Genomic DNA, 23722 nt, shown 5'->3' with positions numbered 1-23722 from the left:
ACCTCTGCTGATGAGCCAAAAAGAGAGACATCCGATATCTTTTGTTTGGTAGGTCCAGTGCCCCTGAATCAAACCTCTACATGGTCAAGGCAGTTACGGCAAATGAGGGAAGTGGATTTGTGTAAGGAAAACAACTGGGCAAGTATTCCGACAAATCGCACCTGGACTTTGGCTTTAGCAGAGGGAGATGATAGCCCATGGTGGGGAGTGCGGCAAAGTAAAGGTGATTGGTTCTTGCTCAGCCTCGGCTGATTGCTACATGTGAGGATACCACATCTTCCTATTTTCCAAGAAAGTCGGGGCTTTCATGTCAGTGTGAGATTATCTTCCAATTTTTTCTTTTTCTTTTTCTTTTCTTTTCTTTTTCTTTTTTTTTTTTTGAGACAAAGTGTCGCTCTGTCTCCCAGGCTGGAATGCAGTGGCATGCTCACTGCAACCTCCACCTTCCAGGCTCAAGTACTTCTCCTGCCTCAGCCTACCAAATAGCTGGATTTACAGGCGTGTGCCACCACACACGGCTATTTTCGCCATGTGGGCCAGACTGGTCTTGAACTGCTGACCTCAGGTGATCCGCTCACCTCGGCTCCCAAAGTGCTGGGATTACAGGCATGAGCCACCGTGCCTGGACCAATATTTTAGTGGTGTAAATTAGTTAAATATTTCCAAACCATCCCAGTCAAACAAAATGCGAAGAGGAGCCAGACACTGCCTGCTCACTGGAAGCCCAGTCAAGGGGAGAGGGACCTTCCTTTTCTTTTTTTTTTTGAGATGGAATTTCACTCTTGTTGCCCAGGCTGGACTGCAATGGTGCGATCTTGGCTCACTGCAACCTCTGTCTCCCAGGTTCAAGCAATTCTTCTGCCTCAGCCTCCCAAGTAGCTGGGATTATAGGCATGCACCACCACGCCTGGCTAATTTTTTTTTTTTTTTTTGAGACGGAGTCTCGCTCTGTCACCCGGGCTAGAGTGCAGTGGCGCGGTCTCGGCTCACTGTAAGCTCTGCCTCCGGGGTTCATGCCATTCTCCTGCCTCAGCCTCCCGCGTAGCTGGGACTACAGGCACCCGCCACCACGGCCGGCTAATTTTTTGTATTTTTAGTAGAGACGGAGTTTCACCATGTTAGCCAGGATGGTCTCGATCTCCTGACCTCATGATCTGCCCGCCTTGGCCTCCCAAAGTGTAATTTTGTATTTTAAGCAGAGACAGGGTTTCACCATGTTGGTCAGGCTGGTCTCGAACTCCTGTCCTCAAGTGATCCACCTGCCTCAGGAGAGAGACTCTTTACAAGTGCCTGGTGTCTTCTTCAGCCTTGATGCCACCACTGTTCAAACATGTATCCCATCCTTCCTGTGGTCTATACCCATGCTTGTTGGAGTCCTTCATCATTTCCTGTCCATACTTCAGCTTCACAACATTGTTTCACATTCTCAGACGCGGGCCTGGGGAGGGGGGTGGGGAGGCTCTGCCTTTGTTCTCTGTTCCCCTTCCCTACCTTCAATGATGTCCACATGATGGTGATACCAAACTGATATCCTCAAGGAATTTTGCATTGTGCAGGGTGCAAACCAGAGATCCCCCAATGCTGCACCCTTCCAGGATTTTAAAGTCTAAAGGAAATAAATGGAACCCAAGCCGCAGAAGTACAGTGAATCCCAAACTTCCCACCCTGTACATTATTTGGGAAGATTACGGTAGATAACGGTATTCTCCTAATTGTCATTTGCACAGTGATGTTCTTTCCTCCTGACATGGGAACAAACGCTTCCTTCTTGCATTCCTCGGTCCTCTTAATCCAGTGATATTGTGTAAAACATACAGAAAGTTTGGGGAAAGCAGTAGTGAATGGTCCCAAAAGACGTGTCAAAAATGCTGAGTTCACCAGGTCCAGCAGGGGGAGCCCTAACGGAGCAACCTACATGGGACATTAATCTCCACCATCCATCTCCACGCCACAGAACCTGGTACCGGCTGTATGTCTGCTGTCACCAGGCTGCTGGGGTCCCATCTATCAAAAGAGAACACCAGCTCCTGTCCCCACCACTTCCATTGCCATCAAGACCAGGACATTTGCTGTCTTTTCTCTCTCAGCCACAATCTTAGGATTCACATTATTCTATTATGCAGAGAAAATTTAGCCTGTTCTTCAGCTCACCCTCCAGGCTAGTCCTGGGCTTACTGTTTAGACACCCAAAAAGGTGATCAATTTGTTTTGAAAAACAAGTATATAGGTCTTCTCCCTGAAATAAATTTTGTATCTCTTTTCGAATGTGGAAAATTGCTCTCCTACCCTGTGAGAGCCTGAATATACATGCAGAAATGGCCAGATAATATATAAAACTAGAACTCTGACCCCTAATTTGCAGCAACCAGCCCTGAAAAACCAGCCCATCATCCACAGTCACCAGCTCAGGCAGCTAGGCTACTCTCTATAAGCCAGACTTGTCTCTGGTAACCTGTCCAGGAAGCTAAACAATAATCCCTGTAACAATTGGCCCTAAATGGCTGGGACTTGATTAATAACTGACAGCTTCCCTAATTTCTGTCCCCACTTTCTACTTAGGACCAAATCAGAGAAAGTGGATATGGTTTCTTAACCCAATCATGTAGGATTACCTGCTTCTAGCTGGCTCACCTACAGCTTCCCCAGGCCAATAGCCTCCAATCAGGACACACCTGAAGTTTTCTCTTTTCCCCACTATGAAGCTCTCCCACTCCACTGCCTGCCTGTGAGTCTCTGCCAAAACACAAATAATGGTGGCTGACTCCCTTGTCATAGCAAGACCTGAATACATAGCCTTTCCTTGTTCTCATGTAGTTGGTCTTTGTTTATTTTTACAACTGGTTTTGATTATTTTAATTATTAATTAATAAATTAATTAATTTTGGAGACAGGGTTGCATCTCTCTCTGTCGTCCAGGCTGGAATGTAGTGGCACGATCATAGCTCACTGCAGCCTTGACCTCTGGCCTCAAGCAATCCTCCTGCCTCAGCCTCCTGAGTAGCTGCAACTACAGGCATGCACCACTACACCTGGCTAATTTTGTATTTTTTAATTTTAATTTTTAGTTTAATTTTTAAGTTTTTAAATTTTTGTGGATACATAGTAGTTGTATATATTTCTGGGTTACACAAGATATTTTGATATAGGCATGCAACATGTAACAATCACATCAAGGTAAATGAAGTATCCATCACCTCATGCATTTATCCTTTGTGTTATAAACAATCCAATTATACTTTTTAAGTTATTTTAAAATATACAATTAAATTATTTTTGACTATAATCACCCTGTGGTGCTATCAAATACGAGGTCTCATTTCATCTTTCCAATTTTTTTGTACCCATTAACCATCCCCACCTTCTCCCCTCCCCCATGCCCTCTATCCTCCCCAGTCTCTGGTAACCCGTCCTTCCACTCTCTATCTCCATGAGTTCAATTGTTTTAATTCTTAGTTTCTTTCAATAAGTGAGACTATGCAAAGTTTGTCTTTCAGTGCTTGGTTTATTTCACTTAACATAGTGACTTCCAGTTCCATCCATGGTTATTGCAAATGACAGGATCTTATTCTTTTTCATGGCTGAATAGTACTCCCTTGTGTATAAGCACCACATTTTCTTTATCCATTCATCTGTTGGCGGATATTTAGGTTGCTTTCAAGTCTTGGCTTTTGTGAACAGTGCTACAATAAACTTGGGAGTGCAGATATCTCTTCCGTATACTGATTTCCTTCCTTTTGGGTATATGCCCAGCAGTGGGATTGCTAGATCTTATGGTAGCTCTATTTTTAATTTTTTGAGGAATTTCAAAATTGTTCTTCACAGTGGCTATATTAACTTACATTCCCGCCAACAGTGTACAAGGATTCCCTTTTCTCTACACCCTCACCAGAATTTGTTATTGCCTGTCTTTTGGATATAAGCCATTTTAACTGGGATGAGATGATATCTCATTTTAATTTTGATATGTATCTCTCTGATTATCAATGATGCCAAGTACCTTTTCATATACCTGTTTGCCATTTGTATGTCTTCTATTGAGAAATATCTGTTGAGATCTTTTGCCCAGTTTTTGGTTGGATTATTAGATTTTGTCCTAGAGTTGTTTGAGCTCCTTACATATTCAAGTTATTAATCCTCATTTGTAAATTTTTTGTAGAGACAGGGTCTCATTACGTTGCCCAGGCTGATCTTGAACTCCTAGGCTCAAGCAATCCTCCCACCTTAGCCTTCAGAACAGCTAGGACTATAGGCACATGCCACCAGGCCTGGTAATTGACTTTATGTTGATGGATGTCACAGAGGGTCTTGTTAAAAGGGAGGGGCACATGTCAGGATCTTTCCCAGAAGTCATGGAAGGGTTGTGAACTCTGAAATTGAGGTCAAGTCTCACAGGGAGGCTTTTGGCAGCTTCAGGGTCTGACGCAGAGTAGGTGAGGGGATGTGGAACACAGTGGTTAGGGGAGAGGTTATATCAGGCAGAACTCTTTGGGGTGCAAGCAAGATCAATCTAGCTCAAATGGGCCTATTGGGAAATAAAAGCCAAGCATTGGCCCACTTAGCCGAAAAGTTCTGAAGTACACCGGCTTCAGGCACAGCAGGTTCCAGAATTGGTTGATGTCTCTAAAATCCTTTTTTTTCGTTTGTTAACCCTAGAGTTCTTCCTTCCTCTGTTGACTTTGCTCTCAGGCAGCTGCAGGCTTACATTTCTTCCACCCAGGGATGCCGGGAGAAACTGAACAGCTATTTTTCCTGAAGGTGTGGCAAAAATCCTGGAACTTGGATCTTTAGAGGCAATTGGACACGGGCTTGTTCTTAAAATTGGCCGCAGCATTGTTGGTGATGAGCTATGTCGATTGGACAGTGCTCCCTGCACAATTCACAGACTCCCCACTGAAGTGAGGGATGGGGCTGATAGTGGTAGTTCTCCAAAGGAAAATAAAATAGGGCTATGGGTGAAGAACTGGGTTGTGGGCAGTCAACAAATAAGCAAGCAAACAAATAATAACACCACTGCATAGGAGATCAGAGCCATCGGAGACCTCTGCCTTTCCCTCGAACTTTGAAAACCCATAAGTGTAGAGGAGGAAGTGAAGATGAGGGCAAGTCTGCCAAGGGTTACAAGATTTGTACATTGGACTCAGCATTGGAGCTGGAGATCTGACACCAAGAGCGTGGCGTTGTGTTCATATTTCCACATCAACTCAGATACTCTCAGAAGGGTGGCTGGGGACCCAGGCTGGAGACATCATGGGGAAACTTCCTCTTCTACTGAATCAGAGTGCTTATGTCTATGTGTTGTATCTTCTGAATGCAACTTCCTTCCTGCTCACTTATCTCTTCTGCGTTCCCGCTCCTAGTAGATGAATCAGAGTATGGGGTTAGAGAATCAGGTGATTCCAGGGCAGGGACTTGGGTCTCCTCCAGCCTAGAGATGCTTCTAGCCTCCCTGCCATTGAATGGGGCAGCAGTCAGAGGGTGGATGGGGGCGGAGAGTGGGGTTGGCTGCACTTGAGTTTCATTTCCCTAGACAGAGCCTGGGGGTGTGCAGAAAGAGAGAGTGACCAGGAACCCTGCACTTCCCCTACACCTGGTGCATAGTCTGACTCTCATCCTCAGGTCTAGGAAACCCCAAATTCAAGTTCCCCACATTCAAAATTCCCGGAGGGCACGTGTGACTTTGGTGCTCTGCTTCCCTCTCTTGGTTCCCGCCATCTCCTACAGTTTTGACTGTAAATTCTTTTCTCTCTTGTCAGCCCTTCCATGGTTTTAAGAAGATTTGCATTAATTATCTTCCCTGTATTTTTAGTTATTTTCAGTGGGAAAGTGGGTGTGATATCCAGATCATGGAAGCCCTGGAGATGGTCTCTGTCCCTTTTTCATTTGAACTCATGCCTTGGCCAGGCATGGTGGCTCACACCTATAATCCCAGCACTTTGGGAGGCCAAGGCCGGAGGACCACTGGAGCCCAGGAGTTCAAGACCAGCGTGGGGCACATAGTGGAACCTTCATCTCTACTTAAAAAAAAAAATTAGTTAGGCGTGGTGATGTGCACATGTAGTCCCAGCTACTCAAGTGGCTGAGGTGAGAGGATTGCTTGAGCCTGGGAAGTTGAGGCTGCAGTGAGCTATGACTGTATCACTGCACTCCAGCCTGGGTGACAGCTAGACCATGTCTTAAATAAATAAATAAATTAACTCATGCTCTTTGTGATATCACTCAGGCTCATGACTACAGACACTCTTTGAACATGAATGACCCCACTTTTGTCTCCAGCCAGAACTTTTTCCTATTTTTCCTAAATTCCAGACCCGCAGATCTAACCCCTTTCCTTTTCCTTCCACTTGTATGTCTAATAAGCACATCTAACCCAACGTGTCCCAAGCTGAGCTCCCGATTCTTCTCTTGAAGTCTTTTCCTCTTCTCTCAATGGCAGCTTCAAGCCTGCAACATCTCAGGTCAAAAACAAGCATTATCTGTGGCCCTTTCCTTTCTCTTCCCATGTGTGTCCAATCTGTTGACAAATACTGTTAACTCCCCCTCTTCTCACCACATCCACTGTGTCCTTGCAGACCTGAGCACCCTCCTCTCACCTCCCAAGCATTGCAATGGCTCAGCAGAGTCTAGTCTCAGGAAAGCAAGCAGAGTGATCAGGTAAAAACAAATAAAATCCTGCCCCTTCTCTGTTCAACCCCTGTCTTCACAATTTGCTCAGTGTGATGGTTAATTTTAGGTCTCCACTTGACAGGGCCATAGAGTGCCCTGGTATTTGCTCAAATACTATTCTGGGTGTTCCTGTGAGGGTGTTTTGGGATGAGATTAACATTTAAATCAGTAGACTTTGAGTAAAGTGGATTGCCCTCCCCAGGGTGGGTGAGCCTTGACCAGTTGGTTGAAGGCCTGGATAGAGCAAAAAGCCTGGCGCTCCTATGAGTAAGGGGAACTCCTTTTGCCTGACTACCTGCAAGCTGGGACCTGAGTTTCCTCCTGCCTTTGGACTAGAGCTGAAACTTTGGCTCTTCCTGGATCTCCAGCCTGGAAGCTTGTGGACTGGAGCTACACCGTCAGTTCTCCCAGGTCTCCAGCTTGCCGACTGAGGATCTTGGGACTTTTCTGCTTCCATAATTGTGTGAGTCAATTCCTTATAATAAACACACACACACACACACAGACACACAGACACATCCCGTTGATTCTGTTTCTCTGGAGAACCCTGGCTAATACACTCAGCAAAAGTCAGGTTTTTGTTTTCAGTTTGAAAGTGGGTACTGTTAATTAACTGACCAGATTAGAAAAATAAATCATGGTAGACACCTTAGTTCATTCTTCTAAGAAGCCTGTTGATCTGGTGCTCCTTGTTGCCAGCATCTCCACCTTCTACAAAATGGGTTGTCTCTTTCCTCATTCTACCTTGTGGAGAGGATAATTTGAAGGGCTACGAGAAGTTATTTCTTCAAATCATTTTCCAGCAGTACAGGTTCCATGAATTGGATCCTCATATAGCAGATGATGCTATATTTACATATTTATCAAGCAATCAAAGTGTTATCTGTCAAAGCAATTTGCTTCTTATTGATTTTGTCATAACCACGCTTGTAGGTTAGTTCATTTACTGACTTCAGGTTTGGGTGCCCCCATGCGATATGTGGTTCTGAATCCTCAGCCTGTTAATTGATGCTTTATTGAGCTTCACAAAGCTTCCATTGGAGAGTTGACAATGGCGAAGAAGCTGCAACACCTTTTGGACCTTTGGGCTCCCACCATTGACCCCTCAGATCCTGATGACAAAGGCCAATTTGGGTTCTGCAGTTGCATAGAAGTTGCCAGCTTTTCTTGCCTTCCTTGCATTCAAATTTCAGTTCTGTCCATCTGCCTATATTCCTTGTGATAGTGCTTTGCTTTTTCCTAGAAAAGCTTCTTCCTTGTCTTTCGAAGCATCTTTTGGGCAAAATTCCTTCTCAGGCGCTCGATCTTCAGCTCTGTGAAATTGCTTCACTTTTTCTTAAGGGTTTCTGGCACAGCAGGAACCTTCTTTTTCTTCTTCCTCTCTTTGACATCCTCCATGGTTCCAGCTGGACAAGAAAAAAGTGAACTTCTTATGAGAGCTCCCAAATCTCTTCATGATCGGACCCAGGACACCTCCCAGACCTACCCTCCTACCATCTTCCCCACTGATCACCCCTCAATGCTGGCATATGGCTATTTTCCAAGCACACCACGTGTGTTCCTACCTTGGGACTTTTAAATGTGCGGTTCCCTTGGAATGGATACCAGTGGACTCATTCCCACACGCCCTTCGCATCTTTACTCAAATGTCATCTCCTCCAAGTGGCCCCCCAAGCCATGTTGTAAAAAATTTTATCATCATGCCTGTCATACCAACACTGTGGGAGGCTGAGACAGGCGGATCACCTGAGGTCGGGAGTTGGAGCCCAGCCTGACCAACATGGAGAAACCCCATCTCTACTAAAAATACAAAATTAGCCAGGTGTGGTGGCACATGCCTGTAATCCCAGCTACTTGAGAGGCTGAGGCAGGAGAATCGCTTGAACCTGGGAGGCAGAGGTTGCAGTGAGCTGAGATCACACCATTGCACTCCAGCCTGGGCAACAAGAGCGAAACTCCGTCTCAAAAAAAAAAAAAAAATTATCAGTCCTCACTGATTCCTCTTCTGTGTTCCTGTTTTTATTTTTTATTAGAATATATTATTCTTTAGCAGACTGTATTTTAATTTCATATTAAATGTTTGTCTTCCCTCTAGGATTTTTATTTTATTTTCTCTTTTTCTTTTCTTTTCTTTTTTTTTTTTTTTGAGATGGAATCTCGCTCTGTCGCCCAGGCTGGAGTGCAGTGGTGTGATCTCGGCTCACTACAAGCTCCACCTCCCGGGTCACGCCATTCTCCTGCCTCAGCCCCCCCAGTAGCTGGGACTACAGGTGCCCGCCACCACGCCCGGCTAATTTTTTGTATTTTTAGTAGAGACGGGGTTTCACCATGTTAGCCAGGACGGTCTTGATCTCCTGACCTCGTGATCTGCCCGCCTTGGCCTCCCAAAGTGCTGGGATTACAGGCGTGAGCCACTGCGCCCGGCGTTCTTTTTTTACTGTTCTTCGTGGAGCAGGGGTATGCATAAGCAGTGTGCCCAGAGGAGCCCCCACTAGGATTTTTGACTTACCTTCTCATCCTAAGAGTTTATCCTTTGCTGTATCTCCAGCTCCTAAAACAGGGGGCCTGGTGCACCATAGGTGCCCATGAAGCATCAGTTGAATGAACGAATTCTCGGGGCCAGACACCGTCCTAAGCACTTTACACATGAGACCTCACTGAATCCCCACACAGCAATTCTATTATTGTCTGTATTTTTCAGCTGAGCAAACTGAGGCACAGAGAGGGTAGGTAACTTTTGTAAAGTTCAACAGCCGGTAGGTGAGGGGTCTGGGTTCACACTTGGTATTCCATGTCCTCAACGTCCACATTTCAAATGCCCGGCTCTCAAGCCTCACCTGGCTGTCAACATCAGGGCTGGGGTCTGACGCTGCCTGGGACAAGGACAAGGATGAGATGAGGGACCCAAATCCAACTGGTGGTGGGGACCACATCTCTCTTGACTGCTAAGGACCCGGTCATGTCCACCTGATGTGTTTGTCCCTGACAACTTGCCTTCCCTCTGGAAAGAGGAAAGTCTTCCCCACCTGAAACCCCCAGCGTGCGCTTCCCTCACCACAGCTCCTATCATGTCATAAAGGATTTATTCTCCCATCTCGCTGAGGGTCCCGAGGCCCTGACTCCCAGGGAGCTGGCCAAGTGGTGTTCTCCTTCCTATGTAGACAAAGGTGCATAAGGAAAGTGCTGCAGCTATGGGACCTGGTGACCTCAGGAGTCTAGACTTACAAGTCTGGACAAGCCCCTCTGGGGGCCTCAGTATCTTCACCAGCGGCGTCCAGTGGGGGTGGGAGCAGGATGGCTTCCCAGCTCCCGCCTCACCCCGACAGACAGCACGTGATGCTCAAGTTCCCCTTCTGTGCGCGTCCACAGCTCTCACTCACTCTCCGGCTTCCTGTCGGGGCTTTCTCAGCCCCACCCCACATTTGGGGCATTTCCTTCCCTGACAGCGGGACCTGGGACTGGGCTGGGGCCCTGGCGGATGGAGACATGCTGCCCCTGCTGCTGCTGCCCCTGCTGTGGGGGGGTGAGTGAGCTGAGGGAGGAGGGACAGGAACAGGGGTGAGAAGGGGGGCTGGAGCTGCAGCTGAGCGTCTGTGCCCCCCCCCAGGGTCCCTGCAGGAGGAGCCAGGCTACGAGCTGCAAGTGCAGAAGTCGGTGACGGTGCAGGAGGGCCTGTGCGTCCTTGTGTCCTGCTCCTTCTCTTACCCCTGGAGATCCTGGTATTCCTCTCCCCCACTCTACGTCTACTGGTTCCGGGACGGGGAGAGCCCATACTACGCTGAGGCTGTGGCCACAAACAACCCAGACAAAAGAGTGAAGCCAGGGACCCGGGGCCGATTCCGCCTCCTTGGGGATGTCCAGAAGAAGAACTGCTCCCTGAGCATCGGAGATGCCAGAATGGAGGACACGGGAAGCTATTTCTTCCACGTGGAGAGAGGAAGGGATGTAAAACATAGCTACCAACAGAATAAGCTGAACTTGGAGGTGACAGGTATGGCAGAGGCCCTAGGAGAGGACCCTGGGACGTGGAGAACCCCGTATGAGAACAGGGACAGGGCTTGGGCAGGGGCGGCTGGAGGAGGTGTAGGACTTGGGGTAGGTCGGGGCCTGAGGCCTGGCCACTCTCGGGGTCACACCTTACATCCTCAAGCCCCTGGGGCCCAGGTATCTCCCTGTCTCCTCCTCAGCCCTGATAGAGAAACCCGACATCCACTTTCTGGAGCCTCTGGAGTCCGGCCGCCCCACAAGGCTGAGCTGCAGCCTTCCAGGATCCTGTGAAGCGGGACGACCTCTCACATTCTCCTGGACGGGGAATGCCCTCAGCCCCCTGGACCCCGAGACCACCCACTCCTCGGAGCTCACCCTCACCCCCAGGCCCGAGGACCATGGCACCAACCTCACCTGTCAGGTGAAACGCCAAGGAGCTCAGGTGACCACGGAGAGAACTGTCCAGCTCAATGTCTCCTGTGAGTGGTGCTGGGGACACAGCTGAGTCCCCAAGGGCAGTGGGAGTGAGGGGTGTGTGTGTGTGTGGTGTGTGTGTAGAAGAGAGAGAGAGAAAGAGAATGATAACCAGGGAAAACCCGTGTGTGGGCAGGAAGGACAGCCGTCCCCACCTGGTGGGTTTCTGTGGCCCCTCCTTGGGTCCCTCCCAGGACCACGCCCATCCCTCTTGTCACCTCTGAAGCTGGGGCTGTATCTTTCTATCCCAGATGCTCCACAGAACCTCGCCATCAGCATCTTCTTCAGAAATGGCACAGGCACAGGTAGGAAAGACCCTCTTCCCTCTGGGGCTGTGATGGGAGCCTTCTATTAGCTCAGGGTTCAGCATTGGGAGAGGAGACCCTCCCTCACCCCTCAGCCCCTGGGTCTGGGTCCCTCCTGCTCCCAACCCCCCAATCCCAGTCACTAAGATCTTGCACGAACAGACCTAGTATTTCTTTTGGCTTCTCCCTTTTCTCTGCTCTCTTTTTCAGATTTATTTTTTCATTGTGAGAAAATACACATAGCACAAAATTTGTCATCTTAGCCATTTTAAAGAGTACAGTTCAGCAGTGTTAAATGTGTTCACATTGTTGCGAAACCAAACTGCAGAGCTCCTTTTATCTGGCAAAACTGAAACTTTGTACCCACTGAACAGCGACTTTCCACTTCCCCCTCCTGCCACCAAGCAGTCACCATTCTACTTTTCTGTCTCTGTGAGTTTGAGTACTCAGGACACGCTGTTCCCTTTTCTTGAATTTCTGCCTGCTCCCATGTCCTCTGATGCATGCCCTGCTTCATCTCTAACTGATCGTCCTTTTTGGGAGCCTTCGACTTTCCCACCTCCCACAGCTCTGTCCCAGAACCCAGTTCTTCCCCTCCACATTCCTGAGTAATCCGATCTCTCCTTGACCCTGTCCTGATGCCTCCCACAACTTTATATCCAGCCCTTTCTCTGAGGCACAGATCTGCACATTTAGCCGCCTCCCTCGGATGCTTCTCGGCTCCTCCTTCCCTGTTGATCCCAGGGCTGTTCTGGACATCGCTGTAGACAGCACCCTTTCTCATCCGCTGTTCCGTGAGTCCGCAAGTCTTAACACCTTTACTTCACCAATCATCACTTCCCTCCTCATCCCCTTGGTTCCAGACCCAGCTCAAGTCTCGTGCTCAACCCTGGCCCATTGCCCCAGCCTCCTCCCAGCCTCCCTGCCTCCCATCCCACTTCTCTCCAGTCCGGGACCTACTTGGCTCCAGCAGGATCTTTCTAGATCCAGTGCTAACTCTGTTTCCCTTGCTTATAGCCCCCTCTTGCTTTCCAGGATAAAGCCCAAGGCCCTTAATCTGGCACCCAATGCTCCAAAAGATCTGAGCCTGCTTCTACCTCCATTATCGTGTCTTGGGAGCTCTGGGTCCTCCCTGCCAGGTTGCGCATCTAGGAGCCTCTTTCCTCGTCTGCCTGTCTCAGTTCTTGGCACGTCTGCACCTGAGCTGCCCATCCACTTCTCCTTAATGTGAGAACTCCTCCTCATCTGTCTTTTCTCAGCTCAGCCACCTTCTTTCTGGTAGCCTGACCTGATCACCAAGTCCTCATCCTTTCACCCATGACTAGTCCATTCTCAGCACTCACCACACAGTCTTGTCTTTCTTCTTGCAGCTCAGTGGGAGGAGTGAGGGAGAATTGGGCCTCCCGGCTCCACTCACCTGGCTGTGCTTCTCTTTCCCAGCCCTGCGGATCCTGAGCAATGGCATGTCGGTGCCCATCCAGGAGGGCCAGTCCCTGTTCCTCGCCTGCACAGTTGACAGCAACCCCCCTGCCTCACTGAGCTGGTTCCGGGAGGGAAAAGCCCTCAATCCTTCCCAGACCTCAATGTCTGGGACCCTGGAGCTGCCTAACATAGGAGCTAGAGAGGGAGGGGAATTCACCTGCCGGGTTCAGCATCCGCTGGGCTCCCAGCACCTGTCCTTCATCCTTTCTGTGCAGAGTGAGTTGCAGGACAGGTGCTGAGGGTAGACAGCCCAGTGAGGTATTCAGGTTGGTGGGAGGGACTGAGGCCTGGTAACAGCACCTTACCTTCTCCTTTCTCCCAGGAAGCTCCTCTTCCTGCATATGTGTAACTGAGAAACAGCAGGGCTCCTGGCCCCTCGTCCTCACCCTGATCAGGGGGGCTCTCATGGGGGCTGGCTTCCTCCTCACCTATGGCCTCACCTGGATCTACTATACCAGGTGAGCCGGACTGCCTGTCTCCAGGAAGCTCCTGAGTTCCAGGTGGGGCTGAGCTGTCCTGGGGCAGGACAGCTCAGTCCCACCTGGAATTAGAACTGAAGTGGCTGGTGCTGATCTGAGGCCCATGTTGGCTCTGCAGGTGTGGAGGCCCCCAGCAGAGCAGGGCTGAGAGGCCTGGCTGAGCCCCTCCCGCTCAAGACAGATCTGAGGTGTGGACACTCAGCCCTGTGGGACACATGCAGGACATCACTGTCAGCTTCTTTCTGGAAGCTCACATCCCACTGACTACCCCTCTTTTCCTTCCTGCCCCATACCCCTTCTACTTATTCCCCTCTGCTTGTGAGTCTTGCCCCACCACACCTGCATCCCCATCTGCACCCCATCCCCTCTCCACCTGCCCTTCTCTTCCCTCTCCATCCTCCATCTCCAGCCCTGTGAAGGGAATGTACTTTCGGTCTTATACCCCCATTACCCATTATCCAAAAGTTACCTTTTTTTTTTTTTTTTTTTTTGAGACAGAGTCTCACTCTGTTGCCCAGGCTGGAGTTCAGTGGCACAATCTCCGTTCACTGCAACCTCCACCTCTGGGGTTCAAGCAATTCTCCTGCCTCAGCCTCCCTAGTAGCTGGGATTACAGGTGCCTGCCACCACACCCAGTTAATTTTTTTTTTTGTATGTTAGTAGAGATGGGGTTTTACCATGTTGGCCAGGTCTCGAACTCCTGACCTCAAGCAATCCACTGCATTGGCCTCCCAAAGTGCTGGGATTACAGGTATGAGCCACCGTGCCTGGCTGCCAAAAGTTACCTTCTTAACACTTGAATTTCTGGTCTCCTCAGCTTCCCTATCCATATAGGCACAGAGAGGCAGCATTTGTTTTCCAGTTAAAACTCTACCTCATTGTGATTATTATCCAATACAATTGTTATAAAATAAGTAAAACTTTTATGAAACAATACAACATAACTGATTTTACTCTTTAATGCCTCTGTGAGAGTTTGTAGACAAAAATTATGTCTTTTTTTTTCTTTGAGACAGAGTTTCTATCTTGTTGCCCAGGCTGGAGTGCAATGGCAAAATCTCAGCTCACTGCAACTTCTGCCTCCCAGGTTCAAGTGATTCTCCTTCTCTCCATATATGAGAAGGCAATACCTGTATTGTCAGGTTCTGTGCATCGTATAACTGGAACCAAACATATTTGCTTTAGGGTCTGCTTTCATTTCTTCAGTGTGGTTTTCCCAGTTTATCCATGTTGTTACACATATCAATAGCTCATTCTCGGTTTTGGTGGGTTTTTTTTTGCTTTTAATATCGTACAGTCAGCCTTCTGTATCCACTGGTTCTGCATTTTCCCTTTAATCACTTTCGCTGCACCACAAAAATTTTGTTATGTTGTATTTTTATATTAGTTCAAAATATTTCCTTCTTTCCCCTGAGATTTCCTTTGAATTCACGGATTGCTTAGAAGTGTGTTGTTTAATTTCTAAGTGATTGCAGATTTTACTGGTTTTTTATTTTTAAACAAATTGTTACTACTTTCTTTTTAAGTTCCATTTTAATAAATACACATGCTTGATATGATTTTTTTTTTAACTTTTAAGTTCAGGGGGTACAAGTGCAGGTTTGTTACATAGGTAAAGTGTCATGGGAGTTTGTTGTACAGATTATTGCATCACCCAGATATTAAGCCTAGTACCCATTAGTTATTTTCCTCATCCTCTCCCTCCTCCCGCCTTCCACCCTTTGAAAGGCCCCAGTGTGTGTTGCTCACCTCTATGTATCCATGTGTTCTCATCATTTAGCTCCCACTTACAAGTGAGAACATGTGGTATTTGGTTTTCTCTTCTTGTGTTAGTTTGCTGAGGATAATGGTCTCCAGCTCCACTCATGTCCCTGCAAAGGACATAATCTCATTCTTTTTTATGGCTGCTTAGTATTCCATGGTGTATATGTACCACATTTTCTCTATCCAGTCTACCACTGATAGGCAGTTAGGTTGATTCCATGTCGTTGCTATTGTGAATAGTGCTGCAGTGAACGTATGCATGCATGTGTCTTTGTAATAGAATGATTTGTATTCCTTTGGGTATATGCCCAGGAATGGGATTGCTGAGTCGAATGGTATTTCTGTGTTTAGGTCTTTGAGGAATCGCCACACTGTCTTCCACAATGGCTGAACTAACTTTCACTTTCACCAACCGTGAGAGTCTTTTATATTGGTTAAGTTTGCTTGATGACACTGGTCTATCTTGGTGAATGCTCCATGTGTGCTTAGAATGTGTATTGCCCTGTTATGGGACGAATATTAAATGGCAATTAGACATAGTTGTTCAATGGTGTTCACTTTTATAGCTGGTAACTTTTTTGTCTACTAGCTCAGTCTATTACTGAGAGAGGAATGTTGAAGTCTCTGATCCTAATGTTGGATTTGTCAGTTTCTCCTCTCAGTTTCATCAGTTTTTGCTGCATGTATTTTTAAACTCTGTCGTTAGGTGCATACATATTAAGAATTCTCATGTCTTCTTAAAGAATCAGCTTAAAAAAATTTTTTTTTGAGACAGCGTTTCGCTCTTTTTGCCCAGGCTGGAGTGCAATGGCGCGATCTTGGCTCACTGCAACCTCCGCCTCCCAGGTACAAGTGATTCTCCTGCCTCAGCCTCCCAAATAGCTTGGATTACAGGCACGCACCATCACGCCTGGCTAGTTTTTTTTGTATTTAGTAGAGACAAGGTTTCACCATGTAAGTCAGGCTGGTCATGAACTCCTGACTTCAGGTGATCCACCCGCCTCAGCCTCCAAAGTGCTGGGATTATAGGCGTGAGCCACCGCAGTTGGCTGAATCAACTGTCTTACATTATGTAACATCACTTTTTGTTCCTGTGATTTTCTTTGCTCTTAAGTGTACTTTGTCTGCTATTAACATAGCCATTCCAGTTTTCTTTTGACTAGTATTTGCATAGTATGCATTTTCACATCCTTTAAGTCCTAGCCTCACCTCATTATATTTGAAATGGAAAGCATTTATACTCAGAAGCTGGAGTTCCTTTTCCCTAGCTCTTCCCTTTCCAGAATTGTTACCTGTTGTTTCAGTGTTCCTAGTTGCCCTGGGCTTCGTCCCTTGTTTCTCAGTCCAGACAGATGGAAGGAGTTGTATTAGAATTTTAGCAGCCACTTTCTGCACTGTAGCTCTGACCTACCATTGGAATAAAGCTATTTATTCCTTGTTGGTGCCTTTCCCCAAATATTGACTCCCGTTCCAGAATCTATTTTCTTTTATCCCATTTCCCAAGTAGTTTTTTTCCCCCATTCAAAGCTTATAACTTGTAAGGATTTTTTGTTTGTTTGTTTTGTTGTGTTGTGGTGAGTTCACTCTGCTAGGAGCTTACTCCTTCATAATAAAAGCACGACTCCTTCTCTTTCGTTTTGAAGGATAATTTTCCAAAATGTAGAATTCTAGCTTTGCATTTTTCTTTTAACCTTTTGGAGATGTCATTCCACTTTGGAGGGCGGGTGAGTTTCTCATGACAATTCAGTCATCATTTTCTTATTGTGGTTCCATTTAAGGCAATATCTGTTTATGTCTTGCTGCTTTTATAATTTCTTCATTCTTTTTCATGAATTTAACTTTTATAAACTTCAGGTGTTTTTCTTTTAATTTCCCTAAGTGCATGTAGCAAAGAGAGTGCAATATTTGCTTTTTTTCTATATGCTTTAACTCTTGATATACTTTATTTATGCTATAATAGAAATGTGTGTCTTCCCAAAATTTATATGTTGAAATCTTAAACCTCAAGGTGATGGTATTAAAAGGTTGGGGCTTTTTGGAAAGTGATTAACCCATAATGGTGCCATCCTTCATGAATGGGATTAGTGTTCTCATAAAAGAAACAGAAGGAAGTGTGTTTTCCTCTTCTGCCATGTGAGGATACCACGAAAAGATACTATCTGGGAAGCAAATAATTCTCTCCAGACACTGAATCCGCTGGCACCTTGATCTTGGACTTCCTGACCTCCAGAACTATGAGAAATAAATTTCTGTTGTTTATAAATCACCCAGCCTAAGGTATTTTGTTATAGCAGCCCAAATGGACTAAAACAATTTATCTTTTCCATCCTATGTTTTTGCCCTCTTTATTGTTTGGGTAATTTTCGTTGGAAGAGATAGCTTGAACCACCACAGTACAGAATAGAAAGTGTGGCAAAGTAAAAGAGGCAGTTCTTGTTCATCCCCAGTTAATCACTGTCATAAGGGGAGTGCTAGATCTTCCAATTTTGAAAGGTACGTTGAGTAAGTTCATATTATTTTAACACTTCTCAATATTGAAATATTGAAAACTAATTTATAATTTCCAACACATAAATACTTATACAATTTTATAAACAGTAATAATTACAGGAATGCAAATCAAAACCATTATGAGATACCACTTCATACACGTTAGAATGACCACTATTAAAAAACAAAACAAAACCAGATAATAACAAATATTGGTGAAGATTTGGAGAAATTGGAACCCTTGTGCATTGCTGGTGGGATGTAAAATGGTGCAGTCACTATGGAAGATGGTATGAAAATTCCTCGAAAAACAAAGCATGTAATTACTATGTAATTCAGCAATTCCACAGTTCCACTTCTGAGTAGGTACCCCAAAGAATTGAAAGCAGGGAGTCTGATATTTGTACCCCAATGTTCACAGCAGCATTATTTACAATAGCCAAAACATGGAAGCAACATAAATGTCTATCAGTGGATAAATGGAGAAACAAAATGTAGTATGCATCAAATAAAATCTTATTCAGCTTTAAAACGGAATGAAGTTCTAACAAATGCTTTAATGTGTATGACTTTGAAGACATTATGCTAGGTGAAATAAACCAGACAGAAAAGCACAAATGTCATAAGAGTCTACTTATATGAGATACTTAGATAGTCAAATGCATAGATACAGAAAGTGGAATGACGCTTGCTAAGGGCTGGGATGAGAAGGAAATGGAGAGTCAGTGTTTAATGAGTACACAGATTCAGTTTGGAAAGATGAAAAAGTTCTGGAAATGGATGGTTGTGACAGTTGTAAAACAAGATGAATATATTCAGTGCCACTGAACCATACATTTAAAAGTGGTTAAAATGTTAAAATTTGTGTTATGCATTATTTTACCAAAATAAAACTTTTTTTGTCAACACTTTCAATCAAATATAATAGAAATGTAAGCTGAATATATCTATCCAATGGATGCCCAATCAAAAGTAAAGACTTCATAGCTACCAGAGTGTTCTCTCAGTCCACACCTCTCCTAGTTGGAGTCCTTCATAATTGCCTCCACATAATTCCTGCCTCAATTTATCATACCATCAACTCAGTCACAGGTTGTAACTTTGTTCTCAGCTCCTCCTCTCCTGCTTTGAATTTGGTAAAATTGTACTGCACCAGGCTGATATATTCCAAGAGTTTAAGAGCAGATTTAAGTTTTGATGGTACAAACCAGTAATTCCCAAATCTTGCATCCTGTTCAGATTTTAAGATCCCCAGAAAGTAACTGGATCTCTCATGCTTAATAATCACAGAGAACCCAAAGCTGCCAACTTACCACAATATGTGGGAGAGTTCCTGAGGGTGATGGGTGATTGACATATGCAAGCTGGTATCCCTTCCCCAAACGTGAGAACAAAGACTTCTTTCCTGCCTTTCCCAGCACTTTGTACAAGTATATTTTGGGTAGCACTCTTCATTCAAGGTTTGGGAGCAGCAGAAAGGAATGGCTCTTCAGGATAAGAAGTAGGTTAAATTGGATGCTAGACATCGTGTTGCAAAAATTCACCATTCATCCCCACCACAGAAAGTCTTTCACTGGATTTTGTGTCCTAGTACCACGTTGTTAAGTCCAAGAGATCATCCCCCAAATCCTCATCTCATTGCCACTGAATCCAGAACTTTTAAAAATGCTTTCTCTATCCTCCACAAGGGGGAGCCTTAACGTTCATCTTCCTTTTTTTATCCAGCATCATTTTAGCTTCCTCTTCACCTCATCCTTCAAAAGTTTATACATCCAAAATTACCACTAGTAATTTTTTCGTCTGAGTTTCATCTCAATAAAAAATATTATCACCAGTTTAATTTGAAAACAAAGTAGTGATAAACTATATACACACTTCTCTCTTGAGGCAAACTCTGTAGCCCTTCTTGAATGTGAAAATGGTAATTTCTTTACCTCAAATCTTTTTTTCCTTCTTTCATCCAATTCTGTATTTTGTGTTACTTTACTTTTATTAGAATGGGCATTGTGCCCCCGAGGTGGGCCAGCCTGGCCTCTTCCTTGCCCTTGGGGGGCCCAGATTTCCTGGTAGAGGCTGTGGGGAAATTTCCTTTTCTGCCCTTCTGTCTATATCTTGTGGCTTCTGGTTGCAATTTCCTCTTCTCTCACCTCATCTGTTTCTTGCACTTAATAGACAGCACAGAGGATGGGGGTTGGGGGAATGAAGCTGTCCCAGGGCAAGATCTGGGATCTCCAGCTTGAGAGATGCCTCTAGTGTTGAGTGGGACAAATGCTTGAGAGGACCAGGTGGGGTTTGGGGCTGGCCCTACAGGTATCTCTGTCTCTCACCCAAGGAAACAAGTGACCTAATGTTTTGTACATTCTCCTACACCTGGGATCCTGGAATCCTAAAACTCACTGCAGCCAGGCACGTGGTAACTGTTCTCTAGTGATCACAAAGAGAGGGTGAAAATAAAAAATATAATTCCCAAGATCAATGTCACCTCCTCAGTTGCTCCCAGGACAATAACTCTTCTCTGAGTACTGGGGGATTCCAGATGGGAGTTAGTGGGAGATATATCTTAAGAGGATGTGGTATAACATAAACCTTTTACCTAAGGAGTCACTGTGAGAGTGACAGGGGCACAAGTTCTCCAAGAGTGAGCAACAAGAGGTGGAGATGAGGGTGGGACCACACATGGAGTTACTCATCACTCCGAAGGGACCCTGGAGCCAAATGGAGAGGAAACACCCATTACCTTCTCTCAAAAAGGTGCTGCCTTCTCCTTTCAGGGACCTGAGACCCATGACTGCTACCTCACTCCTTGTCTCAGTGGTCACCTTTACTTCTGGGCTTCAGGTGCTCTGCAGGTGCCCTTCAGTTTTCCCCTTTGGAAGCCAGAGAAACATGGAGAGAATCAGCCTCCTTAGCATGGCTTATGGGAGCTGGAGTAGGATGTCAGGGTCCTGGGGAGAAAAGACCTTTGGATGTGCAGGTCCTGTGGAGGCAAGACCTCAGAGAGGTAGAGCTCAGTGTCTGGGCCAGGGGTCAAGTTTTCAATCTTTCTCTTTATAAATAGTGTTATTGGCTGGGCGTGGTGGCTCACACCTGTAATCCCAGCACTTTGGGAGGCCAAGGTGGGTGGATCACGAGGTCAGGAGATCGAGACCATCCTGACCAACATGATAAAACCCCGTCTCTACTAAAAATTTGAAAATTAGCTGGGCGTGGTGGGGTGTGCTTGTAGTCCCAGCTACTCCGGAGGCTGAGGCAGGAGAATCGCTTGAACCTGGGAGGCAGAGGTTGCAGTGAGCCAAAATCACGCCACTGCACTCCAGCCTGGGTGACAGAGCAAGACTCTGTCTCAAAAATAAAAATAAAAATAAAAATAAACAAATAAATAAATAGTGTAATTTATGTTTTGCTCAGAAATCCTTTCCTACCTCAAATTCATGGCGATTTCCTGCTATATTATTTTCTAACAGCTCTATTGTTTTCTTTATCATATTTAGACCTTCAAGCTACCTGTACTTGACTTTTATGCATGAGCTGGGAGTCAAATTTCATTGCAAACTTACTGCAAACTTGATTGCATTAAGTTTTGCCCACAGATATTTTTTGAAAAGTTGGCCGGGCCCAGTGGCTCATGCCTGTAATCCCAACACTTTGGGAGGTTGAGGTGGGAGGACCGCTTGAGCCCAGAAGTTTGAGACCAGCCTGGGCAACATAGTGAGAACCTGTCTCTACAAAAAATTAAAAAATTAGCCAAGCATAATGGTGCATTCCTGTAGTCCCAGCTATTTGGGAGGCTGAGATGAGAGGAGTGCCTGAGCCCAGAGAAATAGAGACTGTGGTGAGCCCTGATCACACCATTATACTCCATCCTAGGTGACAGAGACACTGTTTCAAAAAAAATTAAATAAATAAAAACCCCAAATAAATAAAAAGAAAAATTTATCATTTGCCACTTCCTCTATCACACTTGATGTTTCCTGTGGTTGAGGTCTATTTCCAGGCACTCAATTTTGTTCCACTTGGTCAATACATAATTGTCACTTTTTTTTTCAGATGAGGTCTCACTGTGTCACTTTGTCACCTTGGATGGAGTGCAGTGCTGCCATCTTGGCTCACTGCAACCTCCACCTCCTGGGCTCAAGTGATCCTCCCACCTCAGCCTCCCAAGTAGCTGAGACTACAGGCATGAGCCACCCATGCCCAGCTAATTTTTGTGTTTTTTTGTACAGATGGGGTGTCACCATGTTGACCAGGCTGGTCTTGAATTCCTGGGCTCAAGTAATCCTTCTGCCTCGGTCTCCCATAGCACTGGTATTACAGGTGTGAACCATTGAAATGGGCCTATTTTCTCACATTTTTAAAAATTTGAGACAGTCTCACTCTGTCACCCTGGGTGGAATGCAGTGGCACAATCTTAGCTCACTGCAACCTCCACCTCCTGGGTTCAAGCAATTCTTGTGCCTCAGCCTCCTGAGCAGCTGAGATTACAGGCACATGCCATGATGCCCAGCTAATTTTTGTTATTTTTTAGTAGAGACAGGGTTTCACCATGTTGGTCAGGCTGCTTTCAAACTCCTGACCTTAAGTGATCCATCTTCCTCGGCCTCCTAAAGTGCGGGGATTACAGATGTGAGCCACTGCGCCCCGTCTGAAATGGTCATATTTTCTGTAATGTTATGATACATCTTTTTATCTTGCAAAGCCATTCATTGTTCTTCATGGTTGCCTTGACCATACTTGAACATTTCTACTTCAGTATAAATTTTACAATAGAGTTACCAAATTGCACAAAAATCACCCGGGAGATTGTATGACATATTCCTTTGATGCTGTAGATTGTTGGGTAAAATTGGCATTCATACAATATTGTCCTCAAACTCATCAACATGGCCTCTTTTTCAGTTTATTTACATCTTGATTTATTTATTTTTTATTTATTTATTTTTTTGAGATGGAGTCTTGGTCTGTCGCCCAGGCTGGAGTGCAATAGTGCAATCTCGACTCACTGCAACCTCCATCTCTCAGGTTCAAGTGATTCTCCTGCCTTGGCCTACTGAGTAGCTGGGACTACAGGTGCCTGCCACCACACCCAGCTAATTTTTGTATTTTTAGTAGAGATGGGGTTTCACCAGGTTGGCCAGGGTGGTCTTGAACTCCTGACCTCAGGTGATCCACATGCCTCGGCCTCCCAAAGTGTTGGCATTACAGGCATGAGCCACTGCGCCCAGCCTATTTACATCTTTAATGTCCTTGAATACAGATTTATAATTTCCTCCATAGAGGTGACATATACATATTTTTGTTAGATACATCTCTAATAGTTAGATATATTCTATATATTCAAAAATTATATCATAATTTTTGATATTGATAAATTATATCATAATTTTTGAAGCTTTTGTCAATGGCATCTTTTATAAAATTCCGTTTTTATTACTGTGATGTGGAAAGACAACTGATTTTGTAATTTGATTAATCTCTGGCTGTCTTGCAAATATTTTATTAAGGCTTCAAATGTATCTGTATATACTTTTGGATTTTTCTTTTTTTTTTTTGAGACGAAGTCTCGCTCTGTCACCCAGCCTGGAGTGCAGTGGTGTGATCTCCGCTCACTGCAAGCTCCGCCTCCCAGGTTCACACCATTCTCCTGCCTCAGCCTCCCGAGTAGCTGGGACTACAGGCGCCCACCACCACGCCCGGCTAATTTTTTGTATTTTTAGTAGAGATGGGGTTTCACCATGTTACCCAGGATGGTCTTGATCTCCTGATCTCGTGATCCGCCTGCCTCAGCCTCCCAAAGTGCTGGGATTACAGGCGTGAGCTACCGCGCTTAGCCTGGATTTTTCTATATGTGCAATCATGTCATTGATAAAGACCTCTGTTAAAATTTCATTGTAATTGCTGTACCTTTTGCTTATTTCTATTGCCTTATTATGCTAGGACCTGAAGCTACTTCATTAGGTATATGATGTTTGCTGAAGACACCCTTTATCTTGTTTGGGAAATTCTCTAAAGAGAATTTCTAGTTGGCTATGAATTATATCATAAAGGGATCTGAAATCACCCAATGCTCATTTATTCATC

The 23722-nt window shown here is 45.4% G+C and overlaps 1 protein-coding gene across 1 annotated transcript; it reads left to right on the top strand.

Annotated features, from left to right (window-relative positions):
* Positions 1-9811: 9811 nt before the first annotated feature.
* On the top strand, positions 9812-17480 carry LOC100985404 (sialic acid-binding Ig-like lectin 14). Its single transcript, XM_008966219.4, has 7 exons — positions 9812-10186; positions 10271-10654; positions 10851-11129; positions 11376-11429; positions 12870-13127; positions 13234-13369; positions 13509-17480. The coding sequence occupies exons 1-7, from the start codon at positions 9958-9960 to the stop codon at positions 13549-13551; spliced, it is 1383 nt and encodes a 460-aa protein (XP_008964467.4). The 5' UTR covers positions 9812-9957; the 3' UTR covers positions 13552-17480.
* The last annotated feature ends 6242 nt before the right edge of the window (positions 17481-23722 follow it).

Source organism: Pan paniscus, chromosome 20, assembly GCF_029289425.2.
Source record: "Pan paniscus chromosome 20, NHGRI_mPanPan1-v2.0_pri, whole genome shotgun sequence".
Classification (NCBI taxonomy): Eukaryota; Metazoa; Chordata; class Mammalia; order Primates; family Hominidae; genus Pan; species Pan paniscus.
This window is presented reverse-complemented; position numbering and strand designations above follow the sequence as displayed.

Bases quoted from the DNA above. Each gene is read 5' to 3' on its own strand.
- LOC100985404 (XM_008966219.4), top strand. From the start codon at position 9,958: ATGGCTTCCCAGCTCCCGCCTCACCCCGACAGACAGCACGTGATGCTC. The intron at 10,187-10,270 runs GTGAGTGAGCTG...GCCCCCCCCCAG, and splicing joins GCTGCCCCTGCTGTGGGGGG to GGTCCCTGCAGGAGGAGCCA. The intron at 10,655-10,850 runs GTATGGCAGAGG...TCTCCTCCTCAG, and splicing joins GCTGAACTTGGAGGTGACAG to CCCTGATAGAGAAACCCGAC.